At 40.3% G+C, this 26,081-nt stretch overlaps 1 protein-coding gene and 1 long non-coding RNA gene across 3 annotated transcripts in view; one reads left to right on the top strand and one right to left on the bottom strand.

The window, feature by feature from the left end:
- Nucleotides 1-26,081, top strand: part of LOC139140954 (uncharacterized) — a 156,927-nt gene that overhangs the window by 81,906 nt on the left and 48,940 nt on the right. The window lies entirely within an intron of this gene.
- Nucleotides 10,757-26,081, bottom strand: part of LOC139140952 (uncharacterized) — a 29,391-nt gene continuing 14,066 nt past the window's right edge. For both annotated transcript variants that reach the window (XM_070710468.1, XM_070710467.1), the window contains exons 2-3: nt 11,993-12,184; nt 10,757-11,142 (exon numbers count right to left, since the gene is read on the bottom strand). In XM_070710468.1, coding sequence (XP_070566569.1) covers nt 10,928-11,142; nt 11,993-12,149 — 372 coding nt within the window. In that variant the 5' untranslated portion in view covers nt 12,150-12,184 and the 3' untranslated portion in view covers nt 10,757-10,927. The remainder of the gene's footprint in view (nt 11,143-11,992; nt 12,185-26,081) is intronic.

The raw sequence follows: 26,081 nt of genomic DNA, 5'->3' as shown, positions 1-26,081 counted from the left end.
GACCTTGAATTGGCTGTGTGCATGACGGGAAATTCACTGGTCTTTATTCCAGGCATCAGCTTGGATCAGATAATCACCATCCACATATTTCCATACTATAATATCTTTGCCGGAGCCTCCCTTTGGCATGTTGAAACATCCTAAGCTGGTTACGTACTGATCACCATACTTTCCGAATGTGTCTTCTACAGTATACTCACTGGGATATTCTTCCTCTCGTGAGCCACCTTCCAGTAACTTAACTATCTCTGAAATTGTGAAGCAAAATAAAGCATGCAGCCAATGTGGCAACTTGAAAACAATTACTTTTTGAGCATCTGAAGCCAAATCGTGTCGGGATGTATTGTTTTGTCTGCATAATGTCTCTTTAGAATTTATTTTAAAGTTATTTAGTGTTTGTACATCCAGACTAGAAGTCTCGGGACAGTTTACTAGCTATCGTCGGCTGTGACGTTTGCGCATGCTCGATCGCCAGCCTCATTTTGAGCGATCTCTTCAATGTCGCACGTTTTCCTCACGAGGCTGTGAAAATGGCCTATAATCTCCGACCCAGAGACGAACTATCCGCTCATACCTGTTCCGGTTGTGATGAACAGGATTCCAGCACACACGGCAGGCAAGTTAACCTTGGTGTGACGTCCCCACTGGCAAATAGGAACGTAGTTTTCTCGGAAAGCTGTGACGCTGAAAGCAGCCCATCAAAGTTATCTGGTCCAACTACGGTTATCGACTCCTACGCTTCACCGACACTAAAAAGCAGTGGCAATGATCGAACCAGTGAACGTTCCATAGAAAATCGACTTGACAGACTGGAGGAGGTTATTGGAAGATTGTCCAGGCAAGTGGAGACAACTCTTTCGTTCCACTCTAATTGCAACACCAGTGATTCTGGAAATGCGCGCCAAAACACTGGCGGACATGATGCAGTACGACGCCCCCAAGAAACTCTACGATCAAGTCAAACAGAATTCGGTCACACCAGCGCCCAACCCAAACTGCTACACGATGGCGTTCCTGCCGCCACTAGAAAGAAAGTCTTGGCAGGTGAGTACGTTGACCTTAGCGAGCTCCACCCTATAAACAGCTATCACCTCGCTACCATGGATAAAATGGAGGCTACTCTTGATGGAACGGAAATAACTTTTCAGCCAAAACGAAAGAAAATTCATATAACTTCTCACAGCCAATGGTTAAGCGCCTTCACAGTAATGGAGAGTATTCTTCTCGGGAGAGATACAAACCTGGCACCACAATTGCTACGATACAGGAACTTGATACATAACTGTGATGCAAAGTTTGCCTGGTCAGCTGTCTACGCCTACGACGTAAAATTTAGGCACAAATTAGCCGAGCAAAAAACGTTCAGCTATCATATGATCGACCATGATCTGTATCTGACTACCTTCATGGACCCCTCTGCTGTTAAGGGTACTCGTAAAGAGTGTTACCGCTGTAAGGCTACTGACCATTTGGCAAAGGAGTGCCCTTTTCGTGAGGACCTATCCCAGACTTCGGAGAAAGAGACGCCGAGAGAAAAGAAGAAGACTTCGGTATGTTTGTTATACCAAACTGACGAGTGCAAATTCCCCAGATGCAAACGTGAACATAAGTGTAAACGCTGTGGCGGACCCTCTCCACTCATCCACTGTAAAACTTGCATGCAGGTTCAACCATCAAGCCTGGCAACAGGCTCTCAGTAAACACCCAAATCAAGAACATGCCAGGAAGATCATGACGTGGATTCAGCAAGGGGTGCCTATCGGATACAACGGACAGAGGCCGCAAACCCCCTTGCTGTCTTACAATTGGAAGAGTGCCCTGGACATAAAACCCATTGTAACACAGAAACTACTCGATGAAGTTAAGAAAGGATATAAGGCTGGACCATTTACAACACCACCGACGAATTCGTTTATCAGTTCACCCCTTGGCGCTCGTCCAAAGAAAAACTCAGAAAAATATCGCATAATTCATGATCTTTCCTGGCCACCGCATCTCTCAGTAAATGACCACATTTCAAAAGAGGACTATTCATGTACATATATGTCAATAGACACGGCTATCGAGCACATTAAACGTAATGGCAAGGGGTCCCTCATTGCAAAGGTTGACCTCGAGGACGCTTTCTATCAAATCCCTGTCAGGCCAGAAGACTGGGAACTTCTCGGTTGCTCATGGGACATTGAGATCAACGGTGAACTCAAGACATGTTATTTCTATAGTAAAGTATTGCCCTTTGGTCTCCGGAGCAGCCCCGCGATATTTACCGAATTTGCAGATTGCCTTCAGTTCATCATGACGACACAATACAATGTTAACCCCGCTGACCATTACCTTGATGACTATTTTACAGCAGGACCGGCAAACACCAACAAATGTGAACAAAATCTGCAGGGAATGCTATCAGCGTGTAGTGACTTAGGCTTCCCTGTGAATCCACAAAAAGTGACGAAACCTTCAACATGCATGGAATTCCTAGGAATAACATTAGACACTATTCGAATGGAAGCCCGCATCTCTGCACACAGAGTTAATGAAACACTGAACGAACTGCACCTATGGCAGAACTACAAATATGCTACTAAAAGACAAATACTTTCTCTCATAGGAAAACTGACATTTATCACTCGTGTGTGCCGCCCAGGCCGTGTATTTCTCAGACGGCTCATTGATACCTCAAAACGACTTCGACAACTTCACCATAGAGTTAGGCTGACTCGCAGCTTTAAACTTGACATTCAATGGTGGCTCGATTATTTGCCCACGTGGAATGGGGTTAGCATGTTCTACGATAGCTTCTGGACCAGTAATGTTGACATACATCTATATACAGATGCGTCAGACATTGGATACGGGGCTGTATATTATGACAATACACTCCAGGGCCGCTTTGTGGACAAAATTGTTGATTACAGTCCAAAACTGTACTCTATTAACTGGAGGGAACTGTATGCTATCGTACGAGCAGCAGAGACCTGGGCCAGCACCTCTCAGGGCGTTGCATATTATTTCACTGTGACAACTCATCAGTTGTGTCCATGATACAAGCTGGCACATCACGCAGTGAATGTTGTGCGGCACTGCTACGAACTCTCTTCTATGTATGCGCTGAATACAACTTTATCATGAATGCTATCCATGTTGAAGGAGCAAAAAACATTCGTGCAGACGCATTGTCACGATATAAATAACTAACATTAATGGTACTGCTACCTCTTGCAGGAGCCGATCACTGGTGGAGCCGAGCTTGCCATTTGGTTGGTCAGGCGTACTCTAAGAACACCAATCGGACATACAGCACTGGCCAGAAATCGTACATCGAGTTTTGTGAAAGGCTTGGCCTTTCCCCACTGCCAGCAACAGAAGAAACGCTACTCATGTTTGTTGCATATCTGCTTGAAGAGAAACGGCTCAAACACAGCACTATTGTCACCTACTTGTACTCCGTTCGTTCCTTACATATTCAGGAGGGTGTGCCCGACCCACTGGAAGACCGTCCACGCATCAAACTGGCACTACGGTCAGTTCAGCGTCAGCAAGGACCAGGATCTGCTCAAAAACTTGCACTGACCTTTGACATTCTACTCAAACTAGAACATTTCCTTGACCTACAAAACATGCATGACCTAGTAATGTGGACTGCACTGGCTACGGCATTTTATGGTTATTCCGTTTGGGCGAACTTGTCGTGCGTCAATTACCCTTTGATCCCACAATGCACCTAACCATTTCAGATGTTACCTTTCCAAGCCTTGAAAATCCTACCTCAATTGCAGTGATACATTTAAAACAATCTAAGTGCGACCCTTTTAGGAAGGGCGTTGATGTAGTCGTAGGCTGTTCAGGCCATAAAATATGTGCTGTCAATTTGCTTTCACGCCTATACACTTCACGTACCAACGCTCATGCACCCAGGGATGCACCTCTCTTCCTCCTTCCAAGCGGTACCCCTCTAACACGCAACATCCTAGTAACACACCCGAAAAAGCTCCTTAGCCAGATAGGACTGGACCCTAATTCATATAGCGGACATAGTCTCCGCAGTGGCGGTGCCACATCAGCTGCAGCTGCAGGTGTTCCAGACTGGGAGATAAAGGTTATGGGCCGTTGGTCGAGCGATTGCTATAAACGCTACATCAGAACCCCACGTCAACTTTTGTCAACATTTGCAAGACGTATGATTGTCAGTACCAACATTCATTTTTTCACTCCATTTCGACCCTTCCCAGCAAAAGATTACTGAAATAGTATTGTTTCAACACGTTGGTGCATAGCGTTTGTTCTGTTACTTAGTTGTAAAGGTTTTCACTTTAAAGTAATTTTTAGATAGTTCATTTACTCAAGTTTCTCCAGAGCAACTTGTTTCTTACATATTCCATGTGTTGGGTGTCTTGGGCAGCAAGTCCTTCACTTTGCCAACACTGAGTATTTCATTAAACAAGTTGCCCACTCTTGCCCACACATGGATGTGTGTGTGTGTTGTTTCACTAATGTCTCTTAGAATTTATTTTAAAGTTATTTAGTGTTTGTACATCCAGACTAGAAGTCTCGGGACAGTTTACTAGCTATCGTCGGCTGTGACGTTTGCGCATGCTCGATCGCCAGCCTCATTTTGAGCGATCTCTTCAATGTCGCACGTTTTCCTCACGACCCACCCACCCTTTCCCTCTGTTTTGGTAACTTGTTTCCTTGTAACTTTACATACAGCATTGTAATTTTATTGTTTAGACTTGTATTTGAAGGGCAGCAAGTCCTTCACTTTGCCAACACTGAGTATTTCATTAAACAAGTTGCCCACTCTTGCCCACACATGGATGTGTGTGTGTTTTGTCTGCAATAATTTGATAGGCTCTAGATGAAAATAAATTTTTCCTGACCGAGTGCTGGTACATTAAAAAATTGGTCTGGTCTCTGTCACTGGAGAATTGGCTTTGCTGTGATGTATGGTACCCTATGATCTCACAAAGTTGAAGTTCATGAATTCCAGTCCATTTTGACTACACAGATTTTTTCAATTATATGAAGCCATTAGGTACCACATCAAAGGCCCGCCATTGCCTCCTTAGTGATTAAAACTTAGACCCTGGAGCGAGTAAACCAGCAGTCCATATATTGTTCTTCTAAGGGACCGTCTCAGATTGTCACATAAGTTCAAGAAACGAAATTCCTTCCTTTAGATCAAGACCCCCTCCACGTAAACGAAAGTTCAAAAGTGCGAAATGTTGATGTCTTTTTGAGAGTAAAATGTGGCATTTTGCTATAGCTACTGAGGAATATATATCCCCTAACCACATTACATCGTCAAGTAATATGATCGACCACAGCATGACACGAACGAGTTGGAAAGAGTTACAGCAAAATTTGTTGGTACAAGTGTGCTGTTTTTGTTTATTTTTACGCACAATGTAAAGAGAACTCGTGATCACAACATTTAAGTGCGACAGTTTGTTTGTTTGTTGTCTACATGGCCTGTGCTGTGCTGTTTGTATTTGTTATATAGAGTTTTTCAATATAAAACCTAGAGTAAAATTATCGCGGGACAATGACACAGTTACCGAGAAGAAGAAGAATTCACAAAACCAGTGCTAAAAAACGACAAAGACACCCAAGTAGTTGCCAATATCATAGTCCAACGTGTTAAAAGCCAAAAAACAATAGCAACAAGAAACATGCCGAGACCAAGATACCCCTGATTATAGTAAAATAACAACAAAGAGCAAATTGTATTTCATTACAGAACACTTTCTCTCGTATTTCACTTTCTTTCAAACAAGACCATGCACTCTGTGAGTTCAGACCAACAAACCGCGTTATTTAAATTTTCTTTCACGTTGAATCATATAATTCGTAGAATGCTTTGTTACACTTTGATGGAAACATGACAGAGCATTTACAGATTCAACACGTTCATCAGGATCAGGCGAAGCGTCTTCCGTTCGTCGGAAACACTCAATCGGTTCCTTATTACAAGGTATGTTTTTTCCGCCGATTTATTGCAACACATACTTAGAAAAACAAAGGTACAGAAAACAAGAGAAAAGAGAAAGCGCAAATAATTCGTCTAATAACTTTTTTATCACAGTGGAGGCCACTCTTTACATTGAGTGAGAATTAACCTTGTTAAGCTTTAACATTACAATTGTGGCACAAAAACAATATTTTCAATTTCTATTTATTCATATTGTAGACTGGAAGATCCGCGTCGCTCCAGGACGCTCTCTACGCTCCACGTAAGAGGGGGGAGCGTAGAGAGCGCCCTCGAACGACGGATCTTTCAATCTAATCATATTGCCGACAGTAAGACTTCAAGCCATGAAAGAAAGTGCCTCTTACTTTGAATTTACAGAATTATGAACATGGGGTTTAAATAAAGTGTTGACTTACTGAATGGTTGTTTTGCTCAACCATGTCTGTTGTGATTTTTTTTCTTTCATGATCGACTCTCTATAATGACCATGTAGGTGGCTCTAGATGGTAACTAGATCGTAACAGCCCATTTATTTGTCCTTTCAACAGAGGACAAATAAATGGGCTGCTGTTTCGTTCTGCCGACAAAGTGTATATCTGTACGTGAAGACATGCTATTTGTAAAGTTCATGTGTGTAGGTACCTAATTCAATTGATTGTAGAGGATTTTAAATCGAAAAAGGTGTGAAAATCTAATAATGACTTTGGCTATCCGGAAGTAATTCAATAGACTACTTCAACATAACATTGTATTTTGTGATGGGCTTTTATTTGCAGGGAGGTAAATTGTCAACGATCTTTTGGTAAAACACGTGGGGTGACTTTCACTGGTTGAAGATCTAACCGAAGATTTTCGAGCCGTGTTTCAATACTGCCAATGCACGGTTAGGGTAGAAATAACAGTGGCCAATGTTGATGAAAATGATCCCTCGAAACTGCGTTACATTATTTCATGGTCATGTTCAAACTTAATGTTGCTCGATGTTCCTAGCCCTGTTAATATAATAAAATTATTTATAATTTAACTCTCATGTCGAGCCAAAAACATTGTATCGTTGACAAAGATTTCAACTAATAAAATTTTATTTTTAAAATTTTACTGGCGCTTCAAATCCAGAATGAGCTGGAAACAACTTGTGGAACAACTTGTAGGATTGAGTGCACCGCTTCGAATTTGAAGTGATGGACTACGGAAAAGACATTAGTCTTTATTCCAAATATCGATTTGGATCACATAATCACCATCTATAAATCTATGCAACACCACATCTTTGCCCGTTTCACCATTCAGCAGGGTGAAACTTCCTGCGACGGTAACATACTCGTCGCCGTACTTTCCACGTATCTCCTCAATGTGATACTCGGTGGTAGACAAGTTTCGTGAGCCACTTTCCAGTAAGTTGATTATATCTGAAAATGTAAAGTGATATATCACATGTCACGTGGAGAATGCATGTGTAAAATTATCAGCTTCTGAGTTCTGAAGACTAACTTTTGGAGGCACTGTGAAGCTGTAGTTAGAGTACCAACTCGCCTGTCGGGGATGGCGAGTATGAGACTCTAGCATCATGATGTTGTGCCTATGAGCAAGGCGCTTTACTCCCAATTGCTTTATACGGTAAAGAGCAACAGTGTCTGGTTCCTCATATTGTAAAAGGCATTCGCCTGTTGGATGATGGGTTTAACATAAATGTGGGTTGGGAAGCGCTATTTAGGCAAAAAAAAATAAATTTGTCTTGTTCCGATAACATGGTTTTCAAAAATAGGGTAGGTAGGTCGGCAGGAATTGATTTTTTCAAAAATATTTTTATTTTTATATACGCATTTTTCAGGGGTTCGGGCGGTCAAACACTGGCCTAATTTCCATAGAAATGTATCATACATATAAATGGAATATAAACATAAAAGACATCCTCGGTTAAAAATGCCAGTAACGAACGCGTGTTTTGACGTGTTTTTTTCTTTCTTTACTTCCGTGTTTACGTAGCTTTAAAAAAGTTTAGGGTCGGCAGGTGAAAATAGGCCCGGGGTAGGTCGGGTTATCGGAACAGCAGTTTTTTTTTTTGTTCGGTCTAATTACCGTCAAATACTTATTTAAGATAGTATGCGCCTCGAAAGTGTAAGACTGAAACATCTGCTGAGACTTTCCTCAGTGAAACCTTCAACCATTCTGATCAGACTCTTACCAAATCAAGAATAAAAATCACGGGTCATAGTGCAAAGTTCAGTACTAGAGAAACAAATTACCTTAAATTTACCGATATTTAAAATTCAAACTGGCCACCCTCCCTGTGATAACGCTATAGAGAGAAATACAATTTTACGATTTTTGAAAATCCAAGAGGATAAAAATTCTTCTTACGTCATGAGTTTTAAAATGAGCCCCAACAAATGATAGATCAGAAAAGAATTGTAAAAGTTTGAGAGTTTGAATATCTGTCCCCGATGTGCATTCTACCTTAATGGAATCTAGAGGAAAGTAAGCTTTTTCTTGACTGGGGAATATTATGATCATCAATGAGATCAAAAACTTGGAGGATTTACATGAATTTTTTGCAAGACGATTACCCTTTCTCCCTGTAATTGTTTTCTGTCCAGGGCACATAAATTTTGCATCAGTGCTGTACATCTTTGCAAGGCCAATAAAATCTTCTGTGTCCAACAGAGATGTCCATTTTTGCACTTTTATTTTAAAAACTTCTTTCAAATCCTGATTCTTCGCCATGTTCAGAGGAAATAAAGACTTCTTAAACCTGAATAATGTGGAGGAAAAACGTGATATGTGGCTCTAATTACTATAGAAATAAAGAACGACGCGCTGACAATTAACGTTTATTTATGGGCAAGGGCGAGAGGAAAGCCAAAAATTAATGGGCGAGGCTTGCTGAGCCCTTTAATTTGGCTTTCCTCTCGCCTACGCCCATAAATAAACGTTAATGGTCAGCGTGGAGTCTGTCATTCTCATTATATTTTCAACGAACACCGAAAAACCGTCAAAATTTACGAAAATTTCCCGAGCGAACGACAACGGGGCCCCAGAACCTGACAGTGAGTAGTGCGCGCGCTGCCAAAATTTGCAAATCCGGAGAATCTTTTTGAAAAAAAGCGTCTAAACTTGGTCGACAAATGCTCCATTTTATTTTATGGTTGATTATGAATTTTGTACAAATCGCAATTTTCGTTTCAGCTGTAAAGTTTGTATGTTTACGATATTATTCATATTCACGGGCATGAAAACAAACCATTACTGTGTATTTGTGGGCAGTCACGTGGTTCAGCTCGACCCATCAAAACGCGATGAACAGGGCATGGTAATATAATTTGAGATAGATTAAGTGAGATGTTACATATGAACTAGACCTCAAAATATCCATGTGCCAGTCATTCAGTACAATGAACCCCTACGAAGTTAGGGAGCCAACAACACAGCAATGCCTCGCCACACCTATAATGAGCTGTAACCCCGTACAGTCGTTTTTGCGATAACGGGGTAGGAGTGGGGGCGTTGCAACAATTTTTCAGGAGTGTCAAGGAGTGGCAATAAAGTTCTGACTCGCGAGAATACCACTTAACTGCTGTTAACAATTCATTATTTCTGTTCAATAAAGAAAGTATGTCATTCGTCGACGTGGAGCATTTTGAAATATGATAAGCCTTGTCAACAAATGGATTGTGTACGATATGTGATATTACTGTTGGCAAACATAAAGCAAGTCAAGACAACAATTATATCAGTAGAAACTGCTCATATACAGGCTTTGTCGGAAAGTTGAACGCAGTAGGCATATGGTCATGACCACTTATTCATTTTCGCGATGGTTTGATTCATTTATCGTGACTAAAACCGGGGTTGAATATATGCATGGTAACCCATTCAGCATCTTTCAACATGTCAAACAATATTAGCGTCTCGTATCAAACAAAATTCATAAAAATGGCCGACTTGTCCCTTTAACCCCTCCATCACAGGGGTTATCATGTCTGAAACCACCACAGCTATGGGTCTACAACTACTCATTCGGTCCCCATAAGGCCGCCCATTGGTTTTGATGGCAATATGTTCGTCTAGGAGTTATGATCAATAAATGAAATTGTCAAGTTTTAAACTTTGTTATTTTACAAGCCTTACCTGTGTCGTTGATGTGCCTTCTACTTTACCCTCGCTATCTCTGTATAATATTTCAAAGAAAACAGTCCTTATCTGTTAATTTTTTCTACCAATCACCAACGCGGCGGGGGGCTATCCGCCCTGACCAAATAATCGATAGCAGCTAATAAGGTAAAAGACGAGTCCTAGACCTAAAAGTAATATCTGGCATTAAATCCCTATTACCTAAAACGCTACTTTTGCTTCTGTAATCATATATGTTTTACCTTTAGAAATACGCCATATTGAAAATGTCATGGTCAAGGTCCGCCAGAGACTTTAAAGACTCACTTAGGCGTCATTAGGCGTATTTAGGTCACTGAGAATTCAAACAAAAATAGTAAGAAAACATTCTACAGCTTTAGACGATAAGTTAACATGCTAAATAGTAAGTGTTTCAAATACTTGGGGAGTGAACAAGAACTTGCAATCGCACGGCAGTTGATTTATGACACAAAAATTGTTAAAAATCATCAGAAGTTACAGCCACTGACCCTTCAAGGCGGTACAGTAACTGAGAACAACATTGCCTTATAATACAGGCGCTGAAAAAGTGATATATAATGTGCATGAAATCATTTTTACAGACACTGTGAAAACCTAGTTGTTACCCAATGCCCCAGGTATGGTACGTCATCAAGATCATTCTTAATAATTTCTCTTTATTGACAATTTTTAAAATCAGTATTGTCGATACAAGCATGATTTAAATAAATACAGATTTGCCTTTCAGGCGATTCCAGAGACACAGAAAAATCAATCACAGGGTTGCGTGAAGACGACCTTGAATTGGCTGCATGCATGACGGGAAATTCACTGGTCTTTATTCCAGGCATCAGCTTGGATCAGATAATCACCATCCACATATTTCCATACCATAATATCTTTGCCGGAGCCTCCCTTTGGCATGCTGAAACATCCTAAGCTGGTTACGTACTGATCACCATACTTTCCGAATGTGTCTTCTACAGTATACTCACTGGGATATTCTTCCTCTCTTGAACCACCTTCCAGTAACTTAACTATCTCTGAAATTGTGAAGCAAAATAAAGCGTGCAGCCAATGTGGCAACTTGAAAACAATAACTTTTTAAGCATCTGAAGCCAAATCGTGTCGGGATGTATTTATTTGTCTGCAGAATTTCATTTGATAGGCTCTAGATGAAAATAGACTTTTTCCTGACTGAGGGCTGTTACATTAAAAAATTGATCTGGTCTCTGTCACTGGAAAATTGGCTTTGCTGTGATGTTTGGTACCCTTATGATCTCACAAAGTTGAAGTTCATGAATTCCAGTCCATTTTGACTACACAGATTTTTTCAATTATATGAAGCCATTAGGTACCACATCAAAGGCTCGCCATTGCCTCCGTGTGAATCTTGGCGTTGAGTCTGCTGTTTTACTATTATCAATGCCAGGCCGGCATCAGTGCTTGGATCTTCAGTATGTTGACAATAAGCATGACTCAAATCTCACAATAGATGAGATGAATGACATAAACTTGAATTTATCTCATCATGAATATCTTGAAAACTCTTTGAAGTCAACATGCAGGCTACTATTGAAATATCACAACTAATATATCTACACCTGGCATATTATGACATCATCCTGTGTACATATTGTGTAGGGTACATTTCAAATCACAGGGTACATTTCAAATCAAGAAAAAAATTGAACACGCTCACTGACCATATGCCACAACCCGTCAACGACAACGACATGACCAAAACGCACCCTTGTACGTGGATACTCATTTTATCACTCTATAAAAGAAAAATAAACTACTCTTTACTGAGTGATGGCGCGATATTCAAGAATGCAAAAAATTGACATTAACTGTTTATAAATATTAACTCTCAGCCTATTAGACAATTACCTTTATGTCCCATGATTGTTCTCTGTCCAGGACCCATTATTTTTGCGTCGGTGGTGTACATCTTTTCAAGACCACTAAAGTCTTGCTTCTTAAGCAAGGATCTCCATTCTTGTACTTTCATTTCCAAAATTTCCCTCAAATCTTTATTCTTTGCCATGGTCAAAGGGTTGACTTCCAAAACCCTGAAGGATTCTGTGTAAAAAGATTGATTTGTGAGACTAAAACGTGATTATTTCTTATTTGATTTAGTTTCTTCTCGTGTGGATGAGTGACATTTCCGATGAGTATGACATCTGTCTAGACTTAAAGACTCAATTATGTATGGGTCTACGTCTCCGTCAACTCCACCAAGGCTTTGGAGTTGGCGGAGACCCAAACACGACTGAAATCTGACAGGCTTTGTGTCAGTCACATTTGAGCTGTAATATCTGTAAACTTAAACATACTGCGGCAAATTTAAGGCTGATCATGCGTAAAGGGACGACAGTTGCAACTAAACTGTCCCATTGATGATAGCCCTATATTACATATAGCGTTCTCTTCTAGTGTACATTGGCATTGCGCACAATGAGTTATGTTGGCTGTTAATGCTTTGTTTTAACATAATTTTGGGAGACGAATAAGAATTGTGTACTTGTTTTCATAACATAAATAACAAAAAAATATAATGGAAAATAACAAGTATTCTTAAAGAAACAGGTGTCCTCTTAGGACCAGCAAAAATGAGTGAAAACATGTAAAGTTCCAAATTCGTTCGATGTATGTCCTTAGGTTTGCTACATGGGGTTATGGTGCTCTCAAAATATGGTTACTCAAATAATGTCTTGTCCTTATGTTTTGATGGACAACGAGATTCCAAAACCAGAAATTGATAAAAAAACCCATGGTGTATCTGAAACATCTAAAGAATATGTGCCTCGGAATCTAGTGTTTGAGGCAAGTGGAAAAGAAAATGTTGACAGCCATGTTTCTTCGGATGATGGTTTATCTGTGAATATACGGCGGTTTCAATTGGATTCGAAGCGTTACCAGTCACCTAGCGTAGAAGCCACAGACAAAACCGCTCGGCCAAATCCCCAATCTCAAAAGAGATTGGTTCAACAACCGAGCTAAGTTGTTACAATTTTTCTGACTGCGACCCCTCCACACGTCCAGTTCGCGAAGCATGATATAGTAAATTTTACAAACTACCTAACATATCAAGTCTAACCCCTCTTGTAATCATGCACATTATTCTTTTGAGGTCAGTGGACAATGGACAATAAAATCACATCCACACACGTTGTCAGACACGACCATATTTAACTATGCATTTCGTCAGCCATGACATCTGACAACCACAAGGTTACTTAAGCTTTGGACACTAGAAAAGTGTACCCCTTGAGAGATCGAGAAGATATGATATGTTTGTTACAGTTTGTCAGATGACTTCCTAACTTTTTAGGATATATGAAAAATATTCCCTCCTGTCTAGATGATAAGTATTTATACCACTCAAAGTTTATAGTGTTGCCGTTTCTGGAGATAAGAAATATTTAATTTTCTGGTGATATCAAGGTGATTGACAATATTAGAGCAATCCATCTTGTACCTTATCACTCCTTAAGTCCACTCTCTGCACAGTGTGTCAGATATCACAGTGTACTTTAATATGACCTGCTGTGACTCAGAGTTAACCATTTACTCTCATGAAATGGCATCAGCAGGGTTTGTCACTTCGAAACTTTGGTTCACATTTTCATACCTATCTTCCTTTTCCACGGAGTTTTCTGATTTCTATAACGTTCACTTTCAAGATTCAATACTCGCATGTATTAGTTTTTCTATCTTAATCCCTAACCTGAGAGGAGAGTTCCTCATTAATGGCTTGTTGAGAAGACAGCATTGTAGGAACCCAGTACAGTAGCACTGACATCTAAAAAATTCAAAGAAATGGTGCACGCAGTCCAGTGTGGCGCTTTGCTGGTGCCATTGTCTGTGCTATTTTTTCATCATGTAGATATGTAGCTGTGATATCGCAGCGGTACTTGTGGCGTATATCGAACGCGCTCGGGTCATTGGGGTCATCGCCACAGTGACTGTGGCGATGACCCCAATGACCCGATCGAGCGCGTTCGATATACGCCTAAAGTACCAACGTAAAGTTGGCGTCATCCTCATTCTCATCCTCAGCCTCAGGTGACCTTTCTAGCTGACGCTGAAAATGACGCTACTCAGCGTCAGCTTCAGCGTCGTATCCGAAGATTGCCGAAGTTGCGCTACCTGATGACGGATAAATGATAAAATTCGCCCAAAACTTAAGAAAATAACCACTCCATTCTTTCTCAACTTTCTTTTGAATCGTAAAACTGGTTCGCAGGTTACATTTTATCGTTAGAATATCTCATACAGACTAGTTTCAGTGGAAATGTTCGTAATTTTCAGTCCATGGATCCGTGGGTGTGTTGGTTGGTATCCTCTCAACTCTTGCGTTAAAATTTTCCAAAAATTGGTGCAAAAAAGTATACGTGGCCCGAAATGTGTAAAAATCGCCACCATGAGAGGCAATATGAAAGCCCTAATTATTAAGAGGACATATAAAACAATTAACTGGTATAACTATGACTTGAGGCCTGAAAAGTCAAAGTATTAAACATACAACCTTTGAACTTTAAGGAAATTAAGGGCTAAGAATGTTGCGTTATAACTACATCGTGAGAAACGGATATTAAGAGGAGAGGTTACTAAATATTATGAAATACATACCACACTGTGTTTTGATTAATATTTACAGTGATATAAAACTTGGAGCACATTTTTAAAGTCGTTTTTACACTTATCATTCCATCAGACGCATTCGGGAATAATCGGATCTGACGCCGGTGCAGCTGACGCTGTAGCGTCATCCTCATCCTCATTTTCGCGTGACCCCTGAGGCTGAGGATGAGGATGAGGATGACGCCAACTTTACGTTGGTGCCAAAAGTACCGCTGCGATATCACTATGGAAATCCGGTCACGACATGCGACATGCGGCCTGCGACTTCAAAATTGCGACCTGCGTCCTGCGTGTTTGTCAAACTGCAACCTGCGACTTCCGGGTGATCTGGCCTAGCTGCCACCTGCGAGTTTGAAACTGCGACCTTCAAGATCACGACCTGATCCATGATTTTAGGTATTTGGTGTTTATTGAAAGTATGAAAAGCAGTCACAAGTAATATCAGTGATAGGTGGTGTCATTTAGGAAAGAGATGAGCTTCGATGACACAGCTGTGTTGGCCCACAGGGTGGAGGGACCGTGGTTGGCCTACGTACCGAGTTGTTCGGTTGCTTTCAAAGTCCGGTTTCTACGGTGGCCCCTACACGCCACGGAACTCTATTACTTTTGAATATAAACTCTAATTTTTCTTGACAATATCTTTAATATTTGTGAGAGATTTTATTTCTCCACCGCAAACTTTTAATTTTGTACGGGCAACTTTATCTTAACATTATCTTAACTTTAACTTCTCGAAAGTATTTTTAGTTTTAACCATAAAGGAAATATGTTTCTCAAAAGTATTTTTTATTTTGTAAAACAAAAGTAAAAATTATTCAAGATAACAAACTCCCCTACACGTCATGGAACTTTATTACTTTTGAACATAAACTCATATTTCTTGACAATATATTTAATATTTGTAAGAAATTTTATTTCTCCACAGCAAACTTTTATTTCTGAACGTGGAAACTTTATTTTTGGGGTAAACTGTTTTTACAAACTTTTAACGAAAACACTTTAACTTTTAAAAAATAACTTAAACTTTGAACAAAATATTTGTTTCTCAAAAGCGTTTTTTATTCGAAAAGAAGTAAAAATGTTCACAGCAAGAGTTGAAGATTTTTGCTAAGCGTGAACTGAGTTACTTAAATGACATAACCTTATGTCTTTAGAGCAGAAAACTTAAATTCTTAAAGAAAAGTTTTATTTTTCCAAGAGTAAAATTAATTTCTTTATGGAAAAAAGATTTTCTCAGAGCAGCAAATTGAAATACAGAGAATAAAACTTTTTTTTCAATGGCGAGAAATTATTTTCTGAAGACAACAAAACTAATTCTTTCAATATATATTTTCTACATATGAGTGTGGTTTAAGAATTTGGTAAAACTGAACTGAGAAAGAACGAAAAAGGAAGGATGAAAAAGTCAAACTTACTTTTCTTCAGAGCGAAATTTATTTCTGAGAGGAGAAATATTTCATGTGAGGGCGCAATTACCTATAATGCATAGCAAACTCTTTCTAGCGAGAGTAAACATATTTTGGGGAAGAGTAAAACATTTTTCCGACGAGCAAAACTTTATTTTAACGGCGGCGGAAGTTAAAGTATCCCACCATGCAACACCCAAGTTTGATGACCCAGAGTCTCCGAGACAACCATGACTGACTTCATCGGCGATACAGGCACGCTAGCCCGGCCCTAGCTGCAGTACAGTACCTCGAGGTTTTACCTGGGTATTGGGTCGGACGGTTTGCCGTACTGTACTGCAGCTAGCCCGGCCCTACCCTGCCTGCGTACGATGCTGTGTGTTGGGGACGTATAACGCCGGGAACACACAGCATCGTACGCAGGGCTATGGGCACGGGCACGCAAACGAGTCAGTTCAACAGTTGCCACTTGTCTGAGTCCCCGAAGAATGGTTTTGTGTTTGAGTGATTCGTCCTGACTGCAGACGTTGTGCGACGGGATGGACCGCATTGGGTTCCTTCATTAGCTCTGCATGGGCTGTGTGTTACCGGCGTTATACGGCCTCCCACCACATAACGCCGGTAACACACAGCCCTGCCATGCAGAGCTATTCCTTCATCAGTTGCTGTGTTGTTAATGTTATGTTGTGTGATAGTCATCCTTTCTATAAGCCAGATTCGTAATTGATAGAGTCTTCGACTGAAACTGAACCTGGCTCGCCAGATTTGACCACAGTCGAGCGTGGTTCAATACAGTAGTTGTGGGTCCACAGCTGTGGTGTTTTCGAACGGGATATCATGCCTTTTACGGGCTGGTTGACTTTCACGTTTTTGACCCGCAAACACACCTGAAAGTCAAAAACCAAAACACGTGAAAGTCAAAACCAGTCCGCGACTGTGGTCAAATCTGGCGGGCTCGGTTCAGTTTCAGTTTCTATAAATTACGAATCTGGCTTCTCCTCTTAGAAAAGATGAATATCACACACATTGGCTGTGTGTTACCAGTGTTATGTGGTGGGAGACTGTATAACGCCGGTAACACACAGCCCTGCCATGCATAGCCATGCGTACAGGTCTGTGTGTTCCCGGCGTATAACGCCGGGAACACACAGACCTGTACGCAGGGCTATGCCATGCAGAGCTAATGAAGAACCCCAATGCGGTCCCGTCGCACACCGTCTGCCGTCGGGACGAATCTCTCAAACATAAAACCGTTCTTCGGGAACTCAGACAAGTGGCAACTGACCCGCGTGCCCGTAGCCCTGTGTACGATGTTGTGAGCTCCCGGCGTTATACGGCCCCAACACACAGCATCGTACGCAGGCAGGGTAGGGCCGGGCTGGCGTGCCCCTATCGCCGATGAAGTCAGTCATGGTTGTCTCGGAGAGCAGATCGTCCATGTAGCCGACACGAACACGAACTGTCTGATACCGGCTACCAACTCGGAGACTCTGGGTCATCAAATTAAACTTGGGTGTTGCAGGGTGGGATACTTTAACTTCCGCCGCCGTTAAAATAGTTTTGCTCGTCGGAAAAATGTTTTACTCTTCCCAAAAATATGTTTACTCTCGCTAGAAAGAGTTTGCTATGCATTATAGGTAATTGCGCCCTCACATGAACTATTTCTCCTCTCAGAAATAAATTTCGCTCTGAAGAAAAGTAAGTTTGACTTTTTCATCCCTTTTTCGTTCTTTCTCAGTTCAGTTTTACCAAATTCTTAAACCACACTCATATGTAGAAAATATATCTTGAAGGAATTAGTTTTGTTGTCTTCAGAAAATAATTTCTCTCCATTGAGAAAAAAGTTTTATTCACTATATTTCAATTTGCTGCTCTGAGAAAATCTTTTTTCCATAAAGAAATTAATTTTACTCTTGAAAAATAAAACTTTTCTTTAAGAATTTAAGTTTTCTGCTCTAAAATATAAGGTTATGTCATTTAAGTTACTCAGTTCGCGCTCAGCAAAAATCTTCAACTCTTGCTGTGAACAATTTTTACTTCTTTTCGAAATAAAAAACATTTTTGAGAAACAAATATTTTGTTCAAAGTTTAAGTTATTTTTTAAAAGTTAAAGTGTTTTCGTTAAAAGTTTGTAAAAACAGTTTACCCCAAAAATAAAGTTTCCACGTTCAGAAATAAAAGTTTGCTGTGGAGAAATAAAATTTCTTACAAATATTAAATATATTGCCCAGAAATATGAATTTATGTTCAAAAGTAATACCTTTCCATGACGTGTAGGGGAGTCTGTTATCTTGAAAAAATTTTACGTTTGTTTTACAAAATAAAAAATACTTTTGAGAAACATAATTTCTTTATTATTAAAACTAAAACTACTTTCGAGAAGTTAAAGTTAAGATAATGTTAAGATAAAGTTGCCCGTACAAATTAAAAGTTTGCGGTGGATAAATAAAATCTCTTACAAATATTAAAGATATTGTCAAGAAAAATTAGAGTTTATATTCAAAAGTAGTAGAGTTCCGTGGCGTGTAGGGGCCACCGTAGGGTTCATATGGACAATGCTCAACTGATCACCGATTTTCATGAATAAAATTTGTTTTGATAGGCCTACTTCAACAAGCATGTCGTTTAATATATGTTGTTTCCTAACCTAAAGTGGTGGCTATTTCACAGATCGAAATGACCTAGTTTAGGCCTAAAGAAGTATTCTGTGGTTGTTGTACTTCGATTCGGTGACCATGCACCCCACCCAGCCTTAATGCAAGATTAATCGAACGTGGCTAAAACAACAGGAAATGTCCAGTCACATCGCAAGCACAATTCGCCGCACGAATTACGCAACTAGAACACAAGCGAACAAACGAAGAAACAAAGAAAACACTAGTCTTCACAACGAAAACTATAGCAACAATATATATAAGAACACAAGCTATAAAAAGCAGCAATGTACGAAAACTGGGAACACATCAGCTCTGCATGGCAGGGCTGTGTGTTACCGGCGTTATAACGCCGGTAACACACAGCCCTGCCATGCAGAGCTAGGAACACATAGACAAGGACGAAACACTATAGCCTGAATGAAATATTTCCACAACAACCGATCATCGCATACAAAAGAAATCCAAACATTAGCGATATACTGATACTGGCCAAATTCCACGGCATTTGGAACAAGGCTTGCTGCGAATCCGTAGCCTCTGCCACTCTGGTAGCTTGAACACGTCAAGGAGTGGCAGGGCTCGTTTTCGCAGCAAGAACAAGGCAAGAAACAAATATATACAAACGATCCAAACATAACATTCTAGTTTCCTTGCTAGAAAAACAAGAGATCAACACACTAACAGCCAAAACACAAATCAGACACTAAAGCACATACAAGACGAGATGGCTGATGTGTGAAGCACTTTCCCTTCATTACTATTTAGGCCTACATCGCAGTTGTGAAGTCGCAGTTTGACAAACACGCAGTATGGTGTCCAATCCATGCCAAAATACTACTTTGATTTTGCAACACAACATGCCATTCCGAATTCTATTTTACAATTCAACATGCTATTTCACAACTCAACATGCTATTTGACAACACATCATGGACTTCCAAATCCTATTTTACAACTCAACATGCTCTTCCCAATTTCATTTGACAACACATCATGGACTTCCAAATCCTATTTTACAACTCAACATGCTCTTCATTTGACAATTCAACATGCTATTTCACAACTCAACATGCTATTTGACAACACATCATGGACTTCCAAATCCTATTTTACAACTCAACATGCTCTTCCCAATTTCATTTGACAACACATCATGGACTTCCAAATCCTATTTTACAACTCAACATGCTCTTCATTTGACAATTCAACATGCTATTTCACAACTCAACATGCTATTTGACAACACATCATGGACTTCCAAATCCTATTTTACAACTCAACATGCTCTTCATTTGACAATTCAACATGCTATTTCACAACTCAACATGCTATTTGACAACACATCATGGACTTCCAAATCCTATTTTACAACTCAACATCCCATTCTAAAGCTAGCTCTGCGGAGCAGGGCAGTGTTACTGGCTATCGAACAAGATTCAAAATGGCGGACGCGAAATGGTCCCCTCGCACAGAGAGAGAAATGCGAACTTTGCACAAGTCTAAAAACGCAGCTTAGTACATTGTGTATCTAAACAAAATGAGCGTGCTCGAAAACTAGGATCGATCACGATTATAAATTAAAAATTGCCTGTTTTTGGAAAAGAAACTGCGCGCTGCAATCAGCAGTTTTGTCTATTGTGCACCGTGCGTGGGAGGCTTATCGTGAAAGACCGAGATTTACTATATGGCGCATCTGATATGGTCCCATCGCATAGAGAGATGAAAATAGGCTTTGTCTAAGTTCAAAAGCACAGCTTAGCTCATCGTGCATCTAGACAAGTTGAGCGTGCTCAAAATAGGAGATCGATCACGATTTTGGGTGAAAAAAACCGATTGTTTTCGGTGGAGAAACTGCGTGTTGCAACCAGTGGTTGGTTTTGCCTATGGCGGTCAGCAGGGCTGTGGTGGGAGGCCTTTAGCCGGCAAAGGGTGGACCATTGGGAGTGGAAAATTTTCGAAAAAAAATTCCCCACAATTTCAATAAAAATAATCAGCCAAAGAAACTTGAGAAAAACAGATGACGCACTTAGGTAAAAGGAAAAAAAAATCCGTCAAAATTCTGAAACATTTTATTTTAGTCTGCATCAGATATACTATGATTCTTTGGCCAAGAAAGGGGGGGAAGGGGAGATCTGAAGGGTATAATCGTGGCCAGTAAATGAAGTAACTTTTTTATTTTATAACTTTTTGTTTTGTTCATCATATGTTTTTCTTTCACTGAAGTTTGGCATCGTAAAGTAATTCGAGATATAAGATAATATAAAAATCATATCTGTGATATCGATTGTTAACAACTGTATTGTGGGTCTTTACACTATGATTAATTAACAAGAATTCAACAATTCAGGCAGCTTGCATCGGTACATAAAATGGGAAATATTCACCAACCATATGACAAACAATCACTTTCTTTGTATTTCACTATTCAACGAAACTGATTTCCATTGTAATGTTTAAACTTTATTTTACAATTAAACATTACAAATCCGTATTTTTCTTTTCAAATTTCATTTGTACACTTGTCTTGACGGTTTCGCTTTTCTTTCTAATTCCACATAATATCCCTCGTCATATACACAGGCTTGCAATTGAGATATTTCATACTCAGTTTGCTGGAGATTGGTCACTACATCATCATTTATGATACCATGACCAGTGCCGTTCAGAACAACAACAAGCCGGAGCAGTGTTACCATTCTTCGGTGTAGCCCATCATACTCATGATCGGTACTTTCTAACTCTCTTTCCAATAGCTGTATTTTCTCTGTGATGGTCTGCCTGATGAAGGCTGTGTTACGTGAACGATTCATTTCAATGATTATCATAAGTAGCGAGCAGCCATGACAACTGACAACTAAGCCTCAGCAAGCGGAGATGTAAAATACGAATATGGCAGGTGCAGCCAACGGAGCTATTCATCGAAAAAGCTGTTCCAGGAGCAATTTTTGAGGGCAGGGGAAATTTTAATTTTGCTAGGGCAGGGGACATGTTTTTAAGTGGCAGGGGAGCAAATTTTAGGGTTTTTTTTGTAGGGCAGGGCAGATATCGGTTGATTGTCCTCGGGACAGGGCTTGGCAAAAAACGAGGAGAGGGAAAGCTAGTTTCAAAACGGGGACAGGGGAAGTTGAGCCATGGTGTTTCCGGGAATTGGGACACAGGGCAAGTACTTATAACTTCTCATGTTGTCTGCAGGGGAAATGGAATAACAAAATTTTGAGGGGAATTTTTTCCAGGGCAGGGGAAATCGGCAAGTTTTTTTTGCCACAGGGCAGGGGAGCTTCAAAAATTCACAGTGGGGAGGGGAAATAGGCAAAAATAAGTGGGGAGTGGGTAAAAATGAAGTTTGAGTGCGGGAGGGTAAAAAATGAAGTTTGAGTGCGGGAGGGTAAGTCGAAAAATTTTCAGTGGGAGGGCAAATTATGAACAGCTAATTAATCACCCTCTTGACTTAAAATTAGTCAGTTCACATTACTTGTCATGTACAATATATCTTATCATAGTAAAGACCCCTTTTAAAGTGTATTGTTTGTTGGCTGCACCTGATATGGGGCCAGACAAGGGTCAAAGCTCTGTTGGAACGGACTTCGCGAGAAAGACTGTGTGGATAACAACCGATAGAGGTCGCTGTAATGTCGCTATCCGTATTCTTCTGCACTATTGCATTTCACACGCACGGTATTCAACCGTCAAGACAAGTGTACAAATGAAATTTTGAAAAGAAAAATACGGATTTGTAATGTTTACAGTCAGTGCCATTATTCTTCGGTGGGGCAAGTTGGTAATTACCTACCAATTTAGCTAGGGATATTGCAATATACCAAGGGAACTTCCTAAGCCAAACTCTGTTTTCCTATCTGGAGCGGCAAGATGAGATCTAAACAAACACAGCGGGTAATGAGATTTTACAGCCAGCAATGGTGATCTGATGACTGGGATGAACCATTTTCATGAAGGTTCGTTCAAAGGGGAATGAAAACTAAAAGGAATAAAACACGATCTTAAGAGATCGTATCGTGCCTTGTCTTCTTTTTGATAAATATTACACATAACTAGGTTTAAAAAAGCTGCATGAAGTAACATCATTACAAAACATGGTATTTTGTACAAAAGTTTGAGATCACCCCATGTACATTGATCTTTCAAAAGCCGGTCTTTACTGTGTGGTTCACAGGATTCTAATTCAAAAAGCAATCAGCGACTCATAAAAAGTCAACTTTACAGTCTGTCTGTTTTGAAAGCTCCATCGAAATTCGCGACAAGATGACAAAATTGTACAAAGCTACATGAAGCTGAAACTACGGTAAATATCGCTCAGAGAATAAATGCACCACAGACGGCACTTCAGCATGTCATCGCCCATCTCATTCTCAGTACCATTGCCCAAAACATTCTGGAAGGCCACAATCAAAATGTTTGACATGACCTGCACAACTAGTTGCTTAATTTTTTGTGGGTGAAAAAACCTTTGATAGCAGCCAGTAAAATATTGACAAAATACTTTTTTTAGAATACTTGTACTGTAAAAAACCAGCCGGAAACCAGAACAGTGTTCAACATACTACACGATGAACTGAGCCACACATACAAAATCACTACCAAAGTTCCCTCTGACCAGCTAAATTACTGAAACATAAAGCGGACAGTGGAGTACATTAATGGTTCATCCTAGTATCAGATCACCATTGGTGGCTGTAAAATTTGTTACCCGCTGTTTTTGTTTAGATTTCATGGTGCCGCTCCAGAGAGGAAAACAGAGTTTGGCTTAGGAAGTTCCCTTGGTATATTGCAATATCCCTAGCTAAATTGGTAGGTACAGCGCTTGTCATTTTAGTGTGGAGTTTCAGGGTTTGGCACACACGGATTTTTTGTTTGCACAGCCAAGGTTTACAGTTCGACACAAAGAAATACCAGACGGAAATGCAACATTTTATCCAAGACAGACGACATGTTTTCGTTTCTGTCTTTTCAGAGAATGCCGCACAGTGCAGTGTTGTTGCATGCAAATTTAAGCGAGCTGTATTAACGGTCACAACTGTCGGTCTGAACAGAAAAAGACCCACGTTTGATCGTTGTATCTTCGTATAGCTATCGCCTTGGAGTAATCTATCGAAATAATGCAAAATACACGGGGAAGAACCTACACCCGTGGAAAGGCAACCAGCAGTGATCTCCGGCAATTGGTAGTTCACGAAATAGAGGAGATAGGTGGTGATAAGGCGACTGGCTTTGTACCTCGTGGATCATATGTACAAACAGCGAAGAAATTTCGTTTGGCAGCAACGACCGTAAAGAAGATTTGGGTAACTTTTTGCAAGACCAGTTCAGTAATTCCCCCTAGAAACTATCGCCGTGGTCGACAAAGAGTGTTACTGGACGTTGAAGTTGAGTTCATAGAAGCCATCAAATCTGAGAAGCCCTCGGTTACAACGAAGGAATTGAAAGCACGCCTTGAGCAGCACTCATTATCCAGAGTAAGTTTGTCAACGATCAACCGTACAGTGCGAAAGCGACTCACCGGTGGTAGCTGGACATTGAAAGTAATGAATCGTCTAGCCGTAGAGAGATTTTCCCCCGAAAACATGGTTTACACCCAGACGTTCATCGATATGCTGCATCAGTGTGACCCCCATCGCCTAAAATTTATGGATGAGTCTGGGTTTAAGTCAAGAGACGTAGCAAATCGCACCCGTGGCCATGCTCTCATTGGAGAGCGATGTGTGGAAATTATTAGGTATCATCAGACGCCAAATGTTACGTTGAATTTACTGATGGGTATCAACGGTGTTATGCACGCGTCTACTATAGACGGCGCATCAAACTCGACCACTTTCCTTGAGTTCATTGGTGAATGTGTTGACACAGTAACCCGTCACGGCGAGTCCGCCCTCCAAGCTGGTGACATACTGGTAATCGACAATGCACCGATCCACCACAGTCAAGACGCCCAATTTTTAGCTCGATGGCTAGCTGCTCAGGACATCGATTGCGTCTTTACACCGAAGTATTCACCTGATATGAACCCCGCTGAGAACTGTTTCAGTAAAATTAAAAAACTTTTACCTCAGCCATACTACACAAACTTGATCCACCGAAACCTACATGTTGCTATTCACGATGCTGTAGCCGAGATAACAGGGGGTGATACTCGTGGATATTTCAGACAACTCGGTTATCTAAACATGGAATAGACTCGAGGGCTGACACTTTTAGCGGCAAAAACCGGACAGTGAGCAAGTCGCCACTGTACATTTTCTGAATTTGTTGCGTGGTTTTTTCTGATTCGATGCATTCAACTTCTAATTATTTTCCTACAGGAATATCCTTTTATGGAATACAGCTTTTTTTGTGATTTCCTGTTTTCGACAATGTAGAAATCAGCGTAAAACTTTCGCCTTTACCGTTACGTATAGCCAACCGTAACACGGATATTTTGAACAAAAACATCTGATTCAGTAGCAGTACTCTACTTTATATTTTACCAGTTTTCTATCCGTGATAACGTCTCTACTACCCCAAACATGAAACTTTCAATTTCTCTTTCCGAAGAGATATATGTGATTATTGTGCCACATGTTCAAGATGTTTTGTTGGGACAAATAAAATGACACATTCGATGGCGAAAATTGCGTATTATTCTCTGTTAACGAAAAGTACACACATCTATCACAGATAACTGCCAGATTTATTTAAACTTCAAAAGCAAACTCTTAACAATGAAAACTTTTATGTAACATACTGTCACTGCATCCGAAGTTTATACGTAATGAGACCAAACTTCTGCAAATTTGAGAAAGAAAACAACTCGGCATGAACCTTAGTTGAAGCAAGGGAATACTAAAACATTCTGAATAACATTCATCATACAATTTTTCCTTTTACTGACTGTAGGGCAACTAAGCTGATGGGCCCTGTTTCAGTCTTCACGAATAAAGGAACATACTGCTATATCCTCTGACACTGTGTGAAACGTGGAAAAGCGAGGATTGACTAGTAATAATAACACTTCAAAATACGTCGAAAATATACTTGCACTTGCAGCTCACGCGAATTCCGCAACATAAAATTGAGCCATATGATAACAGTAAAAAACGTTCACTTATATCGCAACTGTTTACAAAATGTGTTTCTCATGTATAAACTTATGTGATGCATGGGAAACTGCAAGTTTTCGTATTTGAAGTTATGAAGTGGTCGTAACGGGTTGATCGTCCACGGTATCTCTTGCAGTAAAGGTTGGTTGTATATGTTATTTGGTTGGCTGAAAATATA

The sequence above is a fragment of the Ptychodera flava genome, chromosome 9 (genome assembly GCF_041260155.1).
Source record: "Ptychodera flava strain L36383 chromosome 9, AS_Pfla_20210202, whole genome shotgun sequence".
NCBI lineage: Eukaryota > Metazoa > Hemichordata > Enteropneusta > Ptychoderidae > Ptychodera > Ptychodera flava.
Note: the sequence above shows the minus strand (reverse complement) of the source record. Positions and strands in the feature narration are given on the sequence as shown.